This window comes from Semicossyphus pulcher, unplaced genomic scaffold, assembly GCF_022749685.1.
Source record: "Semicossyphus pulcher isolate SPU_LCO1_2020_fin unplaced genomic scaffold, fSemPul1.0.p SCAF_12, whole genome shotgun sequence".
Classification (NCBI taxonomy): Eukaryota; Metazoa; Chordata; class Actinopteri; order Labriformes; family Labridae; genus Semicossyphus; species Semicossyphus pulcher.
The window spans coordinates 22,126,555-22,145,025 of NW_027211626.1; the positions used below are offsets into that span (position 1 = coordinate 22,126,555).

Sequence of the window (18,471 nt, forward strand, 5' to 3'; positions counted from 1 at the left end):
TGTCCCAAGGTCATGGACAGAGTCAGAGATGTGGGAAGTAAAGGCGGCCACATGGAAGGAAAATAGAAACATTTAAACAGGTTAAAGGAAAAGAGCAGCAACAGAAACTTACAGGGAAGAAGAGAAGACAGAAGGATGTTTTTTTTTTACATCCGAGAAGGGGGAGGAGGAGGAGGAAGGAGAGTATAGTTTATGGTTAATAGGATGATTGGAGAGGAGGAGTTTGGAGGACCAAAAGGGAAAACAGGATATCAGATGCATCACAACATAAGAAGAAAAGATCTGCAGGAATACGACACGACATGATACGGCACGATACGATACGATACGACACGATATGATACGATACAATACGATATGATACAAAATGACACGATACATAACGACAATGCGATATGACACGCTACAAAACGACACGATACAAAACGACACAATGCAATACAATATGATATGATAGAAAACAACACAATATGATACGATACAATATGATACGATACAAAACGACACGATACAAAACAATACAATATAATACGATGATACCATACGATATGATACAATACGACATGACACGTTACAAAACGACACAATATGATACCATACGATATGATACGATACAAAACGACATGATACGATACAATATGACACGATACAAAACGTCACGATACAAAACAATACAATATGATACGATACAACACGATACGATATGATACCATACGATATGATACGATACAAAACGACATGATACGATACAATATGACACGATACAAAACAATACAATATGATACGATACAACACGATACGATATGGTACCATACGATATGATATGATACGACATGACACGATACGATGCGATGCGATACAGTATGACACACACAATATGATAGAAAAAGAAACGATATGAAACAATGCGACATGACATGACACGATACAAAACGATACGATACAATACAATACGACACGACTCGATACGATAGAAAACGAAACAATTTATTATCCTCTCTGAGAGACTTCACATCACTGGGCATTTTATTCTATTGTATGTCAAAAAAAGGATTTTTACCACATTTTATGTAAATGTCTAGTCAGTGTTCTGCTGCTTGTGGAGCTGCGCCAACAGTGCCTACATGTACCAGGATGCATTTGGAGCAAACAGCTGCATCCTTTCTTTATTACATTTAATTGGCCGTATGCCTCGGCTCGAATCAACCAAAACACTGCAAAATGTAAAAGTATTTCTGATTCTGTTTAGCTAATATTACTAATAGTACTAATATTACTACTAATAATAATATATTACTTTCATTTTAATTCCAAATAAGCAGCCAAACAACAGCTGAAATCCTTTTGATGTTAGAACATCAGCGTGCACCTGTCCCTTTCACCTCTCACTGTATCTTTGCCTCACATCTCCCTCTCCCCCTTCACACGCCTCCTCCGCCCTCTGGGGAGGTGCGCCTGGATGTTCACTAAATTTAGTACAGACACTCTTTGTTCCCAGACAGTGTCTCCTAGTGACTTATGACCCACTGAGTTTCCTCTAACACCACGATGATGCTTTGGTTCTTCTGAAAGAAATATCTCAACAACTGTTGGATGCATTGATTCAGACGTTCATGTTTCCCTGAGAATTGATGGTAAAAACTTTGATCCTCTGACTTTGCATTCAGTGCATCATCAGGTCAGCATGTAATGTGTCCAACACTTTGTTTATGTACCTGCAGAACTAACGATAATGTATCAGCCTCAGTTATGTTCCGGTTTAGGGCTATATGTTAGCATGCTAAAATACTAGATTAATGTTGTGAGCATTGTAAACATTAGACCGGCTAAATATCAACATGTTTAGCATCATTATACTTGTGGCCTTGTTAGCGTGCTCATGTTTTTAGCATTTAGCTAACAGGAGCATTGCACCTCAGAACAGCATCACAGAGTGGCTACCATGACTGTAGACTCTTTGGGCTAAATCCTACTGCACAATGCATCTGTGTAGTTACAATGTAGTTGACTGTTTGCACTGTAGATCATTTAAATATGGCTCCTGGTTTCTTCTTCATCTTTGAAATCATTTATAAGTTGACATTTGATCGTATATTAGTTGTTCACTTATATAGCATTGACTGAATTGTATTGAAATATAATATGGTCTGTACAACCTGTGAGAATTAATTCAGCTGTGTGGTTATCTGATCATAATGCACACCCTCCAGCCAATCAGGATGCACGGTTCTTTATTGTTCTATTGAGCTCCATTACAGACGTGGACTTCATAGAAAATGTGTCCTTTTCTGAAAGATGGATGAAGGTACACAAAAACCTGAAGAGACATTTTTTTCAACACAGAAGCTTTTTTTTTAAAAAATGAATAGAAAAAGAAAAATATGAACCCATTCCACTGATGTGCGTCAGCGTATCTGATGGATGACTGTGAGGTTTGTGTGGAGAGTCAACTCTACAAGATAACGCTTTTTCATAACATATTTGTGGGTGTAGATAAAATGATGTAGTGTGTGTGTGTGTGTGTGTGTGTGTGTGTGTGTCTTTCACTCTAATGGCTTCCATTCAGCGTCTCCATTATACTCGTCTCTTTCACTCTCCCTCCTACACAGACCTGACTCTCCACGTTGACTCTCTTCCTTACGTCACACTGGTGCAGACCTTCACAGACTTCTTTCTGCTCGTTTTGGGTTTGATAGAAGTGAAAGCTTGGTTGTGATTAAAAAAAAGGTCAACCTGGTATTCTGAGACACCTGATGTCACTTCTTGTCTAGTCTCTGTCCCTTTTTAACGCAGTCTCACATCGGTGTGTAAAAAGAAAATATTAGTTTTGCTTTTATGTTTTTCTTTCACATTTTAAATAACCTGCTTGAAACTGGAAATCTTTATTCTTTGATATATCATATTCCACTTTAAACACATGAACTATTATTGTAAAGTGGCAATTATTCACCACTTTACATAAGGAGCAGTCTAGAACCTACTCTTTGTTATATTATTTACAGAGACCCAATGTGAATCCACCATGAGCAGCACTTAGCAAGGAAGACTCATGTTGAACATATGCCTCGACTGGATGGGCTGAAAAGTGGGAAAGAGGGATAGACAGAGAGAGAGAGATGGATAGAGACAAACAAACAGAACAGCAACAACACATAATACAGACTCATGGCTACAATGCCAATTATAATACAGTTGTGGAAATATGTGTAATATTAGCAAAAACAAGTGTAGTAATGATAATATAAGTATGAATTATAATAGCAGTTGAAGTCAAACAGGCCTAATATTAGCATTAACAGCTGCAATAATGATAAGTATGACTGATATTAACAGTTGTAGCAGTTGGAGTAAAGCAGGTCCACAGCAGCAGGAACCTGCGAGACAAGGGCGCGCAAAAGCTCCCGAAAAGATAGAAAGTTAGTAACATGCATGAATGTGACACATGTATACAGATGAAGAGAGAAAGAGGAGGAGACAGGAGTTGGGTGTGTTAAGTCCTGTATAAATACTACATGATCTATATCTACAGGCATTTCTAAACCAAATACTACACAAAGAACTACATAACTTTAAGGACCTTTATGTGGTTTGCATCAACAGGGCGCAAAAGAGATGTTAGCTAGCTGGCTGTTGGTATAGAGCAAGACGGAGGGAAAGTAGACGCGTTCACTTCACTGCCCCTCCATTTGTCAGTGTTTGGTCCATTTTTAAGGCTGCTGTTATGAGCGGTTACAGTGGTTTTAAAGCTGGCCGGTGCAAGTGCTGCATTGTTTGGTATGAAAAACAGTGCGCCGCTTTTTATGTTGTTGAAGGATTTGTTTTTCTAAAAGCTACAAAGCATTCCCAGATAAAAAGCGATGGGGTCCTTCAACTGTTCTTTGAACTTGTGAAACAGTCGAGGCTCTCAGCTGAAATACACATAAATATTTGAATCTGTTGTCATAAATGCATCATTTATTAAAACAAATCTAAAGCATGAAAAATGTGTTTGTTCTGTCTCTGCTGTGTTTATTCTTTTATTTCATGTTGTCTTCCTTTGTTAGGTCATTGATTATGATGCTTTTGTTGTGAACTTTTTATAATGAAGTTTAAAATGAGGCTGTGTACTTACAGTAGTAGTCATACTACTGCTACTGTAGTAGACCTATAGTAGCAGTAAACAGTTGCAGACCTGAAGTATAGGTGTAGAAGTAATGGTGGACAAAGTGATAAAAACGTGTCTTTAGTTGATTTTTTTGAATGACATGAATGTAAATAAAACACACAAATAAAAAAAACATCTTTATATTTTCAAAATAAAAGTCCCGACGAGCTGACAAACACAATCAAAGCATCAGATGAATGATTCAGAGGGTGAGGTGCGTTCAGGTGTGTGTGTGTTGTGTTGTGATGTTTGACCTTGACTCCACAGTTGTCATGCTCAATCCTCAGCTCCCGTGCCCTTGGCGATGTGGTAGTCATGGCAACCGCGGCAGCTAGCAGGCTCATTGGCTGGCAGGTTGAGGAAGAGAGTCAATGTCGAAGGGTATCTGTGTGTGTGTGCAATTGTGTGTGTGTGTGTGTGTGTGTGTGTGTGCGTGCAGAGCAGACAGCACCCCAGAGATCAATGGAGGCTTTGTGGCTGACACACCTGTTTCTATTTCTGTTCGATATGAGTCTGCTTTTATTTAAAACACAGTCTCTTCATGTTTCACACTGCCAGCAACAGTGACCTTTACTGACTCCATGCACACACACACACATACACACACACACACACACACACACACACACACACGCACACACACACACGCACACACGCACTCACACCAAGTAGTTTCCTGTGACTTTTATTTCCCAGTTTTTATCTCAGACACCAGACTGATGAACAAACAGTAAACGATTATTAACATCTGTTAGTGTCACATCTGGTCCTTTGAAGAGAGAGGGAGAACAGCCAAGGTCACACACACACACACACACACACACACACACTTCAAGCATCAGGGATCATTACACCATCAACAGAGCGAAGAGGAGACTGTGCGTGTCTGTGTTCGGTGTGTGTGTGTGTGTGTGTGTGTGTGTGTGTGTGTGTGTGTGTGTGTGTGTGTGTGTGTGTTGATAATGATGCCATTAAGCAGTGAGTGTATTTATAGCAGGCTCTTTGTAAAGGAGAACACACACTGACCCTCTGAGAGAGAGACAAAGAGGGGAGAGAAGACAGCTTCATAAAAAGTGTCTCGTAACGATGATTTAAGAAGTGTGACATGTTGCTGTTTTGCATATTTTCTCTCATCTATTTATAGATGCATGTAGTTTCTATCCTACACAAAGATAAGATACAAAAACAGGTTAGATTGAAGCATAGGCCCAAAAAGTTGCAGGAGTTGGGAGCGGCTTGAATCATCCGACAACCGCTCAGATTCAACTGGTGACCCTTTGGAGGGGCTCGGTTCTGCCAAGGCTGGAAACCACTGGACTAAACAAGCTAACTGACTGTGTACAGAGTAGTTGAAAATCACTCCACCTGAGCAGCTCATTAGGCATTAGGAGCATTAGGAGCCATGTGGTAGGGTAGGTAGTATTGGCTTAGGGCTAGTGTTACCCCCTAGCCCCGGACAGGGCACGTCACCCTGGCTCTGCCTTCCCCGTCTTCTTTCTAACACACCTCTCTCTACAAACTCTTCTCTCTATCCTTCTCTCTCTATTTTGGGGGTTGCGGTGACCACTAAAGGTCATGTGGTAGGTCAATTATAAGTATTGGGATGAGGGCACAAGGGGAGGGGTTTCTTCACTGAGCGCACAAGTAACATCGTTCAAAATAATCTAAAGGGTTTTGGTTTCTGCATATGAATATTTAACCTTCGATACTTTGATTTCATTTTGCTGATAAATGTTCTCAAAGTACTTTTGAGTTACGTTTAGCTTTTAATTACAAAGGGAGAGGACCCAGTAGCAGACAATGAGATGACGTTGTTGAAACAAAAAGGAGAAAACGGTTGGAGTCCAAGGAGAGGAGGTATAAAATAAACTTGCACAAAACAAAGTGGCAAGTTCCAGAAGGTACACTGGGAATTTGATCATTTAATCAGACACAGGTGAGACAATCGAGGAACAGATGAAAACAATAAGGACGACACAGTCGCACAGGAGGGAAAAGACAGAAAGGCAGGAAGTAGAACAAATACTACCAGACAGAAGTGTGAATGACAAACAGGAAATTAAACTGAACACTAAAATAAATGAAATGCAAAAACTTAACAGGAAAAATACTCAACACTTTTGTACTTTTACAGACAGACAGAGAAATGTTAACATGTTTATTTTTTCTCTCTGTCCTCCCTTCACCCCTCCTCCTCCCCCCTCTCTCCTCCCCCTCCTGCCCCCCTCAGCCTGGCCTTGCACCCTGAGCGCTCCCTGGTGGCGACGGGTCAGGTGGGGAAGGATCCCTACGTGTGTGTGTGGGACTCCTTCACCGCACAGACCGTCTCTCTGCTGCGCGACGGACACACGCATGGCATCGCCTGCCTCGCATTCAGCGCTGACGGACAGGTGAAACACACACACACACACACACACACACACACATTTGCCAACCCTACCAACAGTGGACTCTCATCCTAAACTGAACAAGTGTGGACTCTGTTTTTTGTCATTTTGAACAAATAAAAACAGAATAGGAAATCTACTTATAAGCTCGTACACACACACACACATACACCCCACACACACACAGTGGACATGATTAATGATGCATAATGTGATTCAACCAGCCGACCTCTGTTGCTGTGTGTGTCCAACAGATGGTTTTTGTCATTAAAGGACGCTCGTGTATCAACCTAAAGGTCATAGAAGAATAGTGCTTTATACACACACACTCACACTACATACACACACACACACACACACAGTGAGAGTGGGGAAGGGGTAGGACGGGAAAGATTGATTGGAAAGGACAAAGTGTAACACTGATGGTGATTATGGCTGTCCATCACTTGGGACACAACTACACACACCGCAACACAGAGGAAGGACACGTATGTATTAAAGGAGCAATTCTCCCCTGGAAGAAGCCGCTGTCAGTCAAAGCTGGTGTTCTCTGTGATCAATAGAAGCAATGATATTTGAAATTGGCGCCATAGCTGTGGAGAAAGTTGTACAAACAGCTCGTGGTTTTGTCCATTCTATATTCCTACAACACCCAGTGTGCATTGCGCTCCTCCGTCTGAAAGGAACGACCCTGTGAGAGACGCAGGAGTGACATACTACTGTTTTCCAGTCAAGGACATTGATTGCAGAATGGAGCGTGTTTACAAAGACAAATCACAGCTAACCCTCTTAAAACTGACCTCAAGGTGAAAACAGGAACTTTTTGCATCATCCTGTTTAAACAAATTAACCAATAATATCAAGAGACATAACATTTAATTCAGATTTTAGGGATATAAGGAATTTTAAGATACAGAAAAAATGGCATCAAAATAAGACAAAATGCCAATAAAGCACTGTTTTCTTTTGCAGATTAAAATATCTACACATCTCTGCATTCTGCTTATGAAAAATAGCATTTATAAAAAACAAATCACTAATGAAAGAAATCACTAATGTTCATGTTTTGCATTCAGAATTTGTTTTTGATCAATATGTTTTTGGCGGTTAAAAAATGCATAAAACATGTCAGATTCTTTCACAGTCTTAATTATGACACATTTTCAATACTTTGATCAATTATTTTGATTGACTTTGCTAACCTTTTAGCTTACTTTGCTAGATGTGAAGCATTTTAAAGACGCAACATCGCAATCAGTAGAATACCAATGAAACATCATTGTAACTTCATCTAAATGCCCGTAATGTAAAGCTTCTATCAGAGCTTACTGCCCTGATTTCCACTCACAGTGTGTGCTGCTTTGATTAAAGATGGCCGCCAGGAGAAGTGTGAGGAGGAGCGCTCTGCATGTGATCACCTGCCTCATCAACTAATATGTCAGTTGTTTAGCATAAAAGGAGTGAGCGTCCTAAAATGTATCTAAATGTCATGGCATTTAACATTCATGCTTTCAGAATTGACACTAAAATGCATGAAGTTTGGTTCGGCTGTGGTTCTGTGGACATTTTCCTTTTTGCCCATTTGTTAAAAAACAAATGAATCACAAACAGCCGGAGCAGGGACGTGACTGTAAATGATCCAAGCTGTTGTTTCAGCAGTTTCTGCTTCTGGCCAGGACAACTCAGAGTAAATCAAAGTAAACAGAATCAATAAAATAATCATAAATCCACCTTAATAATAAATCAAGAGCTCGGGCTTTAGGTGCCGCTGATTTATTATGAAGCAGGAGCACAGAGTCAGAATATTCTTCTGATCCTGAAACACGTTTTATTTATGTTTCGCTGCTGTTCAGATCATTCACATTCAGAGCTGCAGAAGTTCTGGTTGGTCAACCTTTGAGTTCATTTGGGAGAGAAAAAGAACAGAACAGGCTTTTAAATTAGTAAATTTTGACATTATGCCAATAAAACTATTAATTATCTTCTGAAAGAAATTGGGAGTAGTGTCAGAGGATGATATTTCCTCAAACTGCACAAGCACCATATTTGACTGAGAGAGTCTTATCACTACGTACTAGCTAACATACTAGCTCAGGATGCGGATCCAGAAAAATAATTGAAACTCTATGTGAGTTAGATTTAATACACCTTCTTCTTATTTTTAACTCAATATAATTAGTTTGTCAGTTTTAAATCTGTTTTTTTTGGAGCCAGAAGAGACCATATTTGAAGGAGAGGCTGAAGCTGTATAGAGGTGTTAGCAAAGGCTAAGTTATCAATGTTATACAGCGCATATCCAGGGCTAATGAGACATTCAATCAACTAAGTCAGGTACAGTCAGGTATGCTAAGTGTGAGCATTGATACATGCTAATTAGCTAAAACAACATCAACAACAACAACAAGCTAATGTTAAAAAAACACCAACTAAAGCACAGACAGAAGTTGAGTTGGATAGTCTGTAAAAGGCGTCACAAGACATATTATCCTTCATAAATCAAATATAAAAGAAAATCACAGTATTTACTTCTGGTTCGACTGAAGAAGACCTTTTTTGTTTACATTTTTTCTGTGACTCCTGCCATATAAAGTAAACTCTCTCTCTCTCTCTGTCTCTCTCTCTCTCTCTCTCTCTCTCTCTCACTCTCTCTCTCTAGCGGTTGGCCTCCGTCGGCCTTGATGCCAAGAACACCGTGTGTATCTGGGAGTGGAAGAGAGGGAAGATCCTGGCCACAGCTACCGGACACTCGGACAGGGTGAGTGTGTGTGTTTGTGTGTGTGTGTGTGTATGTGTGTGTGATACACAGCCTGTGTGTGTATGGTAACATCTCCTCTTCCCTCCAGATCTTTGATATCTGCTGGGATCCCTTTCAGCAGCACCGTCTGGTGAGCTGTGGAGTGAAACACATCAAGGTAACACACAGCAGGAATACTGATTCTCATGATGCATTCATGGTGAAACCAGTTGCAAACACCAGTTCAGAATAAAATGGTTTAGAATAACGCAGGTAGGTAACTATACATTTTAACCCTTTACTTGTTGAAGTGTTCAGATTTTTCACTAAAGTAAAAGTACTTATACACCTCTGTGAAAATACTACACGACAGGCTCAAACAAACACAGGACTTTCAGTCATTTACTGGAGTTTGACTCCGTTGTGAAACCAAACGTCAGTGTTTACGTATTTAATTTTTGAAAATACACAATATTACATTATCTTTGTCACATACCTTTTCTGACATGGCTACTTATTTAAAGCTGAACAGTGATAGCTGCGTTTGTGCCTCACCAAACTGTGACTGTTTCACAACAGAACGCAAGTGTTAGAAAAACTATCTTCTTCTGCACTTTGCATTGACATTGTTGAGGTTATTTCTGTGAGATCAGGCTGCAGGGAGCAGAGAGGGAGGAAGGTTTAACAGTTTATTTAGCTTAAGAAGAAGGAGGATTTCTCAACCCACACAGGATCACTTACGATTATCTAAAAAGTAGCCTAAGCTGTCAAAAGTAGAGGAGGAAGCTTTTTTTTCCTGAGGCGCAAGTTTATTCTCTCGCTCATGATCTCCTCTATATAAAGAGAATAAAAGTGATCAGATTAATTAAAAAGAAAGTTCTTTAGGTTTTTAAGTTGATTTTAAGTCAGAACATCAGAGGTAAAATCCCTCAAATAACCACAGTAACAGTCTGACAGTCTTGAATATGTGTATGGGCAGAAAACCCCTCAACAAACAGCCAAGAGAATCCAAACTTAGAAGAAGAAGCCTTAAGACGAGTGATTCCAAAAACTAACTGCATCCAAATGTTCTAATGTTAAATTTGGAGTACCTCAGGGCTCTGTTCTTAGCCCTCTACTTTTCTCTCTTTATATTTCGCAACTTAGCCAAATTATACCAATTTTATGATCCACTGCCACTCTGATCAAATCCAGCTGTATAAATAAAGGCTGCTTTAACACCCAAATTATTAAATTAGAGGCCTGTTGTTTACTGTGAAAAACTTGGTGATGTGAAGTTCACTGTTTCTGTATTCTAATAAAAGTGACCAGCAATGTTTCGTACTCTGTGTCTGAAAGGGCTCGTATGTGTTCCCTCTCTCTCTGTAGTTCTGGTCTCTGTGTGGGAACGCTCTCAGTCCAAAGCGAGGGATTTTCGGGAAGACGGGCGACCTGCAGACCATCCTGTGTGTGGCGTCTGCCAAAGATGACATCACGTACTCTGGAGCGCTCAACGGGGACATTTACGTCTGGAAGGGACTCAACCTGATACGAACAGTTCAGGCGGCTCACGGGGTGAGTCTCATACCTGCTCAATGATAACTTTTACATCAAGGGAGGGCCAGAAAGACGATCTCTGATTTAGCACTTACAGATACCACTACTACTGCACTGTATTTTGTTTTTACCAAAAAAGCCTATAGGGAATAAAGGTGCATAAAAATCGACTCAGTTCAGAGCCACTTCGGCTAACAGGAGTCTTGATCCAAAAATATATACTATCCATAAGCAAGACATACTGGTGTAAAGCTTGATGACGTAGATATGTGAACATATGTTTGTGTCCGTGTGTGTGTGTGTGTGTGTGTGTGTGTGTGTGTGTGTGCGCGCACGTGCAGGCTGGCATATTCAGCATGTATTCCTGTGAGGAGGGTTTTGCCACAGGAGGCAGAGACGGCTGTGTCCGACTGTGGGACGTCGACTTCAAACCGATCACCAAGATCGACCTGCGAGAGGCCGAGCAGGGATACAAAGGTACGAAACAAGTGCAAGCAATCTTCTCCACGAGCTTTGATTATTTATGTACTATATTAAGTAAGTATGGTGTCTCTGGCCTTTTTGGTGCCCTTGGTGAGATTATTTATTATTGCATGCCATTTTGAAACAGTAATCTATTACAGACCTAATTTATATATCTGGGATTGTTATATAGATGTGGATGACTTCACTGCTGTAGGATTTGGAAGGACACTGGGGACTTTTTGGGCTCCTTCTCTGGGTAATTTGGTTACCAATGGTTTATTGTGGGCTGCACGGCGCCATGGTTAGCGCTGTTGCCTCACAGCTAGGTTCCTAGTTCGAATCGCAGTTTGGACGAAGTGGATTTGACGGCTGGGATTGGCTCCAGCCCCACCGTGACCCTGAACAGGATAAGAGGTATAGATAATGGATGGGTGGATGGTATCGTTATATAGAGGCTGACACAGGATTTGGAAGGAATTTTCAGATGAACAACCTCTATTTGACATTTTATGCATTATGGGCCTGTATATTAAATTTAAAGTATATCTCTGATCATTGAAAATGATGAACTATGTACTTAAAAATTGCTACATTAAATGACTACTGTTGGAAATACATATATATTTAAGTTACCAATGGTTCGTTGTTAGATTAGAATGGTTTTCTTTCACTCATACACACTATCAGATACAGTTCATGCAGTTCTTCACTCTCCTGGGCCGTGTCTGACATCACCCACTACTCACTACATAGTGCAGTATATAGTAACTACAGTGAACTCATTATGTAGAGAGTACGGACTAGTCTCTCTCTCTTTCCATTCCCTCCCTCCGTCATATAAAGCTGTCTCTCTCTGAATGAAACCACCTCTGATGCATTCACACCTTTACATGGTCGGTTAGCAGTTGTTGTCACTACCATGAGAATGGTTTAGACTGCACTTACCAGTAAGCTAGGTGATCACTTATTATTACAGGCTAACATTACTGTACCTTCTCCAACACATTGACAACAATAAGGTTCACATTTTAAAACAGTTTGATTATGTTTAAGCACCCAACCTACTTCTTTATATCTATCAAGCTTTGGGTTAAAATTCGGTTCGTACCGGAAACTATACATAAAAAGGAAGGGAAGTCATGATTTAAAGTAACAGTAACTCAGCTGTGAAGTTGAACACACAACCACACACTCGCTTCGCACAACGACCCGGACTGGACAAACCATCAGTTGTGTGGGTTTGAGCATCTTCTGTTAACGAGCGCTGTGGCCTTTCTGTCTCCATGTCCACTGAAAACCCTCTGACTCTCTCTATAAGCCTTTTCTCCTAACTTCATTTAAACCCCCTGAGCTTAAATATCACATATCTCTTTTCTAAAGGCAAACTCGACTCCCATCTGAATAGAAGAGAAAAGGTCGTTTTCAAACCGAAGACTCTTTTGTCAGCTGAAGGTTGAAGCGCCTCAGTCTCCTTTTCAGTAAAATGCAGAAAGCTTCAATCCTTCACCTCTCCTCTGTTTGAAGAGTTTTATCGTCATCTCCGTCTAAGGTTGCAGATAGATGACCTCATTTTCTCTCTCATCTGAGCGTGTTTTTGAAGAGAAGTTTTCAATAAGGAGGAGAGCAGAGGAGTGAAAGTTTTAGCAGAAGAGGAGAAATGACCTGATTTTGGGAGAACCCAGAGGTGATGAATGTTTGAACCCCTCCTCGTTTTTCTCCCCTAAATGCCGTTCCCCAGCTGGAGGTGGAGATGAAGTATTTCTTTAGGAAAGGCTGCGGGGGAGAACCATTAAGCCCCCGGCCTCCTTTTTTATAATGTCTCCTCTCTGAAGATTTCTGAGGAGAAAGTTAGCAAAGATGAGACCAAAGGAAGGAGGTGGGGGTTTTGTCATATACGTTCAGAGTCACAGTTGGAAATGTCCTCGTTTTGGAGAAGTTTGAGGAGGTGGGAGGTTTACTCCTTCACCTGTCAGAGAGGAAGTTTAGAGTGCCGGAGGTAAATGATGCTCCAAAGCTGATGGCTTCGTCTTGAAGGATGTTAGGACGTACGAGGCAGGAGGTGTGAAGGTTTCACTGACCACTTTGGTCCACACTGAAAAACCCTAAGACCAACTAAATTTTTTGGGACATTCATGGAAGTGGTTTCCATTTGTAGTCCGAGTAGTATTAACCAATCACGTATCAGAAGGCTTTAGTTGTATGCAGGAAGAAAAGAGAGGTCGCACCAGAACAAATAACGTCCGTAACCTGATTTATATTATTGATATGATGTACTTACGTGAGACTTGATCTACCAAACAACTGCCCCGAAACTCATCAGAATAAAAGCATACAAATGAGGGGAGCGTTATGATAAGCTGTAGTGCTTTATTGATGAAGGTCTTCTACACATAGATGTGGTTTGGGTAGGTAGGAGGCAGGGTCAGAACTGACATTGACCCCCACTGAAAGTAGGGGGTGGTGGCATCGACTCATTAGTCGATTTTAGTCACACATTGGGAGAGAGGTTTTGAGTGGTTTGGACAAACAACATAGAAGATGCCCAAGGCAAGACATCTCTGGAAACACCTTTTAAACTGAAGTATAAAGAAGAGCGGGTTGGCCAACTGGCACCCGACAGGTGTTCAGAGGAGTCGCCTGGGCTGAGTGAGCTGGTCGCGGGGAATACGAACGGCCTGACGGTGAGTCAACAGCAAATAACCCCCAGATAGGAAAGCTTCCATTCGCCCGGGGAAGTCTAGGTCACATCTCCAAGCCTAATGCAACACTAGGTTAAGGGCTTGCTAGCCTTAGATAACTCTATAGGACTTACCACGAGCCTGGTTTAGTGTAGTCTCCTTTGGAAGAAAAAAGTACGCGCCTCGCAGTGAGATCAATGCCTACTGGGAACATGAGGGAAGGTTTGGACACTGACACAAAGGATCAAGATGAACTGGCACAAGCAGAGGGGAACACAGAGACTATATGCTCCAGGGGAGTGGAGACAATAAGGACAGCTGAAACACATGAGGGCAGGACAGGTAGTCACACTGGCAGGAAACACAGGAGGGCAGGAAGTGGAGGATTTGATTAAAGAGACACAGGGTGAGTAAAAAAAGGAAACACAAGACATGAAACATAAAGATAACTAAAGAATAATCTCGAAACCCATCGGCCATCGTCTGACAACGATATAACTTCTGTGAGTGACAGCTAACTTTTCAGGCATTCCAGTGAAGCCAGCAGTTAGCGATAAGGCCTTCCAGGCAACTCTTCCTTTATCGTGCACTGCATTGTTTACAATCTGACTGACAACTTTATAGGAGTAAGTTGGAGTTGAGATATGACGTGTGCTAAGACTGCCCACCTGAGCAGTGCATGTCAGCCACGGAAGTTAACACTTCCAGGATGCTTTTCGAATTAAAAGCCAGATCTTGCATTTCTGTGAAGAGAGTCCCCCTGTTTGTACTGAATGCTTTTATTTTGATGTTTTTCAGGGCCGTTGTTTGGTAGATCAGGTCACTAGTAACCCTATTTAGGTCCCTGCTGAATTTTCTGAAAGAAAAAACTTTATGGGCATCATTTCTCTGGTGCGATCACTGTCTTCCTTTCTCTCAGGATGGCGTTACGTCGGACTGTTTCTGCCCTTTTTTGCTCTCCACATGGACTGTTTGTCCTGCAAGCAACCAAAGCCTGCTGAGACGTGACTGATCAATACTACTTGAGCTACTAGCATAGGCTACTAACCAGAACACTTCCCATACTAAAATCTGGCCCCATGCTTACAGATACTACATTTTTAGGCGATCTATAAATAGAGTTTAACTAAAGAATAAATAACTAGCCAGGAGACCTTGCCTCCATTGGCACACTAAGACCAAGACGCCCTCCAGGGTTGTGATGAAAGCTCTTATTTTAAGACATACTTAACATGCAAACTAGTGTTGAATATTTTAATTTATTCTAGTGTAGAATTTGTGTACTTCATACAGACAACTAAGAGATGTCTGTGCTCCTCTCTATAAGTGAAATAACTCATGCTTAAAGATGTTATTTTTCCATTGACGGCACTGGCTCACATGAAGATAATAACAATTATTTTAAAACTTACCAACCATCTACCATGACATCAACATTTTGAGACATTTTCCATAAAGATTTGAGATTTATTTATGTTTGCAGTAGCTGTTTGAGACACTGGAAAAACAGTTGCTCTTTGGGCTAATTTTGTAATACATCAAAAATCTGTATTTTTGAGGTCAGTCTGAAGATGTTGTGAGGCATTTTGGCCTTAATTTACAAAAACTGACTCCATAATTCCTACCAACTCAAACCATCTTAACATTTCTGCTTTATTGGGCCACATAGGGTATTCATTGTAAAGTTGTAGCACATATACTTTTCTTTTTACCTTAATAAAGGTAGTATCACAATCAGGGCTGTGAGCCAATAATCCAGTTGACAGTCATAGGCCAGGACCCATGAGCAAAGTTTGGTTTATTTTTATGCATAGAAAGGCAGATTTCCTTTGGAGGAAGAAGAAGAGGAAGACAAAGACAAAGAAGAAGAATAAATTGATAAATCTAGAGGGACCTGCAGCCGAGCTTCCCAGCCCCAAATAAACCAAACCACTGCATGGATCAAAGGGTTTCACAGGAGCAAGAGAAAACGTCTGTTCTGTATGACATGTTTGTCCTCTGGGTGCTTTAGAAGTGGTTGTTAAGTTTTCCTCACTGCTGCCCTCTGGCTGTTTTAAACACTTCTGACATCACCTTTAAACAATCCTCCCTGCACCACGCTTACGGTGCAAGAGCTGTTTCCCAATTATCTCCAGATTTCCTCATAAACTCCTCTGGTATCAGGTTTCTTGGGCTCGTGAACCTTCAGGGAGAAGTTTCTAACAAAGTTACCGGAAACATCACACGCTGATTCATGCCACCAGCGACAGCAGGCGCTCTAAATGGTGAGCACGGCAGAGCTGAACGGCTCTGCTAATTAGATTTTAGACGGTGGAGAACAAGAGTGTGACGGCGAGGATCCAAGGTAGTGAAGAGGGAAACAAGTGTGTGTGTGTGTGTGTGTGTGTGTGTGTGTGGTTGCGTGGGTGTGTGTTACTTCATCTTGTCTTAACAAAAATTAATTAGTATTTTCTGAATGTTAAATAATGTAATACTTTTCTTTTGAACACTAAATAATTGTTTTGTTACACCAGGAGGGTACCAAGACTAAGAGCCATGTAGAAATCTCTTCCTAATGCATTTTCAGTGTGAGTGATAGGGTCCACAGCTTTTGTACTTGCACTTTATTTAACTATTTCCATTTTATGCTTCTTGGTGCCTGGGCCAAACTGCCTGTCTGAGCAGCGTGTTTGTGTCATAGATCCTTTTATCTCTGCACCTATTAACAGGTTTTGAATGGCCACACAGCCCATGTGAGCAGCTTGAGCAGAGCCGCTGCAGCAATGAATCAACTGGAGAATTAATGTCTCGCCACACCAGAAATATTCCAACTTTTATGTCACTTTAGACTTATTGTATCTGTTTCAGATTTCTGTCAAAACATATATGAAAAATACAAATTACATTAATTAAATGAAATTAAAGGCAAAATACATAGAGAGGGAGGGACAGGGCTGGCAGCAGCAGCTCTGCAGCTGACACGCTGTCTGTGTGGACAAAGCAGGCTTAGAGATGTGGCGCAGGTAGGTGAGGTAGGCAGTGTTTTAAAAGAGTGTTTGGTTTTTACTTTCTAACCTAATTTATTTGATAACTTTAGTGCTTTGATTCAGGTTAGTAACCAGTGCTTTGTGGAGTGTGGAGTAATGTCTTTGAATTGCCAGTGAACTGAACTGATTGTGATTGTGAGTAAATGAGACTTACCCTGTCTTTCTCAGCATCCATTTATGTGAAACTCAAGACAGTTCAGCTCCCCAACAGGGCAAAAAGTGCTAACATTAGCTAAAAATGGAGTCTGCTATTGTCAACAAACGACCACCACAATACAAAGTCCAAAAGAAGGCACGGAAAGTTTTATCAAGTGAAGCCCGTCTGACCAAACAGGAAGGAACCAACTATGGGAAAACTACGGTCAACATCAACAAGGAATTAATGGTGTTACTGTTGTGTGGTTTTTAACTAAAATTAGCTTGCTTGCTATGATGGGACAAAGCTTTAGCTGATAAAGTACACTTGATATAGCAAAATACTGTATTGAGTGTACTTTATCAGCTAAAGTACACTTTTAGTTACAGTTACTGCGCAGCCAATGTCAGATACATGAAGCATAGCTAAGTTAAAGCTAGCTAGCTTAAGGTGACCAGATTTCTGAAATGAAAATCGGGGACATTTTCAATGCGGCGGTGAAAAATCATTAAATATTATCATTATGAAATAAAAAACAGGGACAAGTACTTTTTCATGTATTTTAACCAGCTTTTATTACAGAAATGTTGCAATCAAACAAATGGGTGACATCACCAACCATCCAGCCACTGAGGAAGACAAAAATATCAATATAAGTTAGGATGGATTTTTTGGTCAGAAGTTTCTACTCACAACTGAATACTGAACTGATATTTATGACACAAAAGGTGGCAATCAAAAAAATGGGTGACATTACTGTGATCTCCTCATTCATCCACCTCCGCCTCAGGAGCCTGGGTAGAATAAGAGCAGAGGAGAACATGAGAAAAACTGCAAGAACAGAGCCACATACAATGTCATCACCTGGTAATCTCATAATCTCATGCTAATGTTAACGTTACAGCTTCACTAATGACAGATATGAAAACAGTGTCATAATGTTAACGTTCACTGACTTTTATAACGTTACGTTAGGTCTTCAGTTCAGATAAACAATCATACTTACTTTAACGTTACATCACTTCACACACACACACACACACACAGCCAAGTCTACTGCCAGTTCACACAAAATAAATAAGTTCATACACAACATACCATTTATCGCAGCCGCTGGTCTCCTTTTCTTTCCTTTTTGCCGCCTCTAGATTGTTGTTGTTGACGCTGCTGCGTCTGTACGTCATACGACGTCTTCTCTGGCGATGCGTTAAATGGCTACCGTAATAACTGGTGCTTGAGTCTGCGCGCATTTCCCCCCATTCAGTGTCAAAATCGGGGACATTTTCGGGGACACCTTTGACCGGGGACAGGTCACCCAAAACGGGGACTGTCCCCGGAAATCGGGGACATCTGGTCACCTTAAGC

General features: G+C 40.9%; 1 protein-coding gene across 4 annotated transcripts in view; it reads left to right on the plus strand.

Moving 5' to 3' along the window:
- Positions 1-18,471, plus strand: part of LOC138588446 (echinoderm microtubule-associated protein-like 6) — a 90,774-nt gene that overhangs the window by 21,791 nt on the left and 50,512 nt on the right. For all 4 annotated transcript variants that reach the window (XM_069658576.1, XM_069658575.1, XM_069658577.1 and 1 more), the window contains exons 2-6: positions 6,375-6,534; positions 9,188-9,286; positions 9,375-9,443; positions 10,634-10,819; positions 11,143-11,278. In XM_069658576.1, the coding sequence (XP_069514677.1) occupies positions 6,375-6,534; positions 9,188-9,286; positions 9,375-9,443; positions 10,634-10,819; positions 11,143-11,278 (650 nt within the window). The remainder of the gene's footprint in view (positions 1-6,374; positions 6,535-9,187; positions 9,287-9,374; positions 9,444-10,633; positions 10,820-11,142; positions 11,279-18,471) is intronic.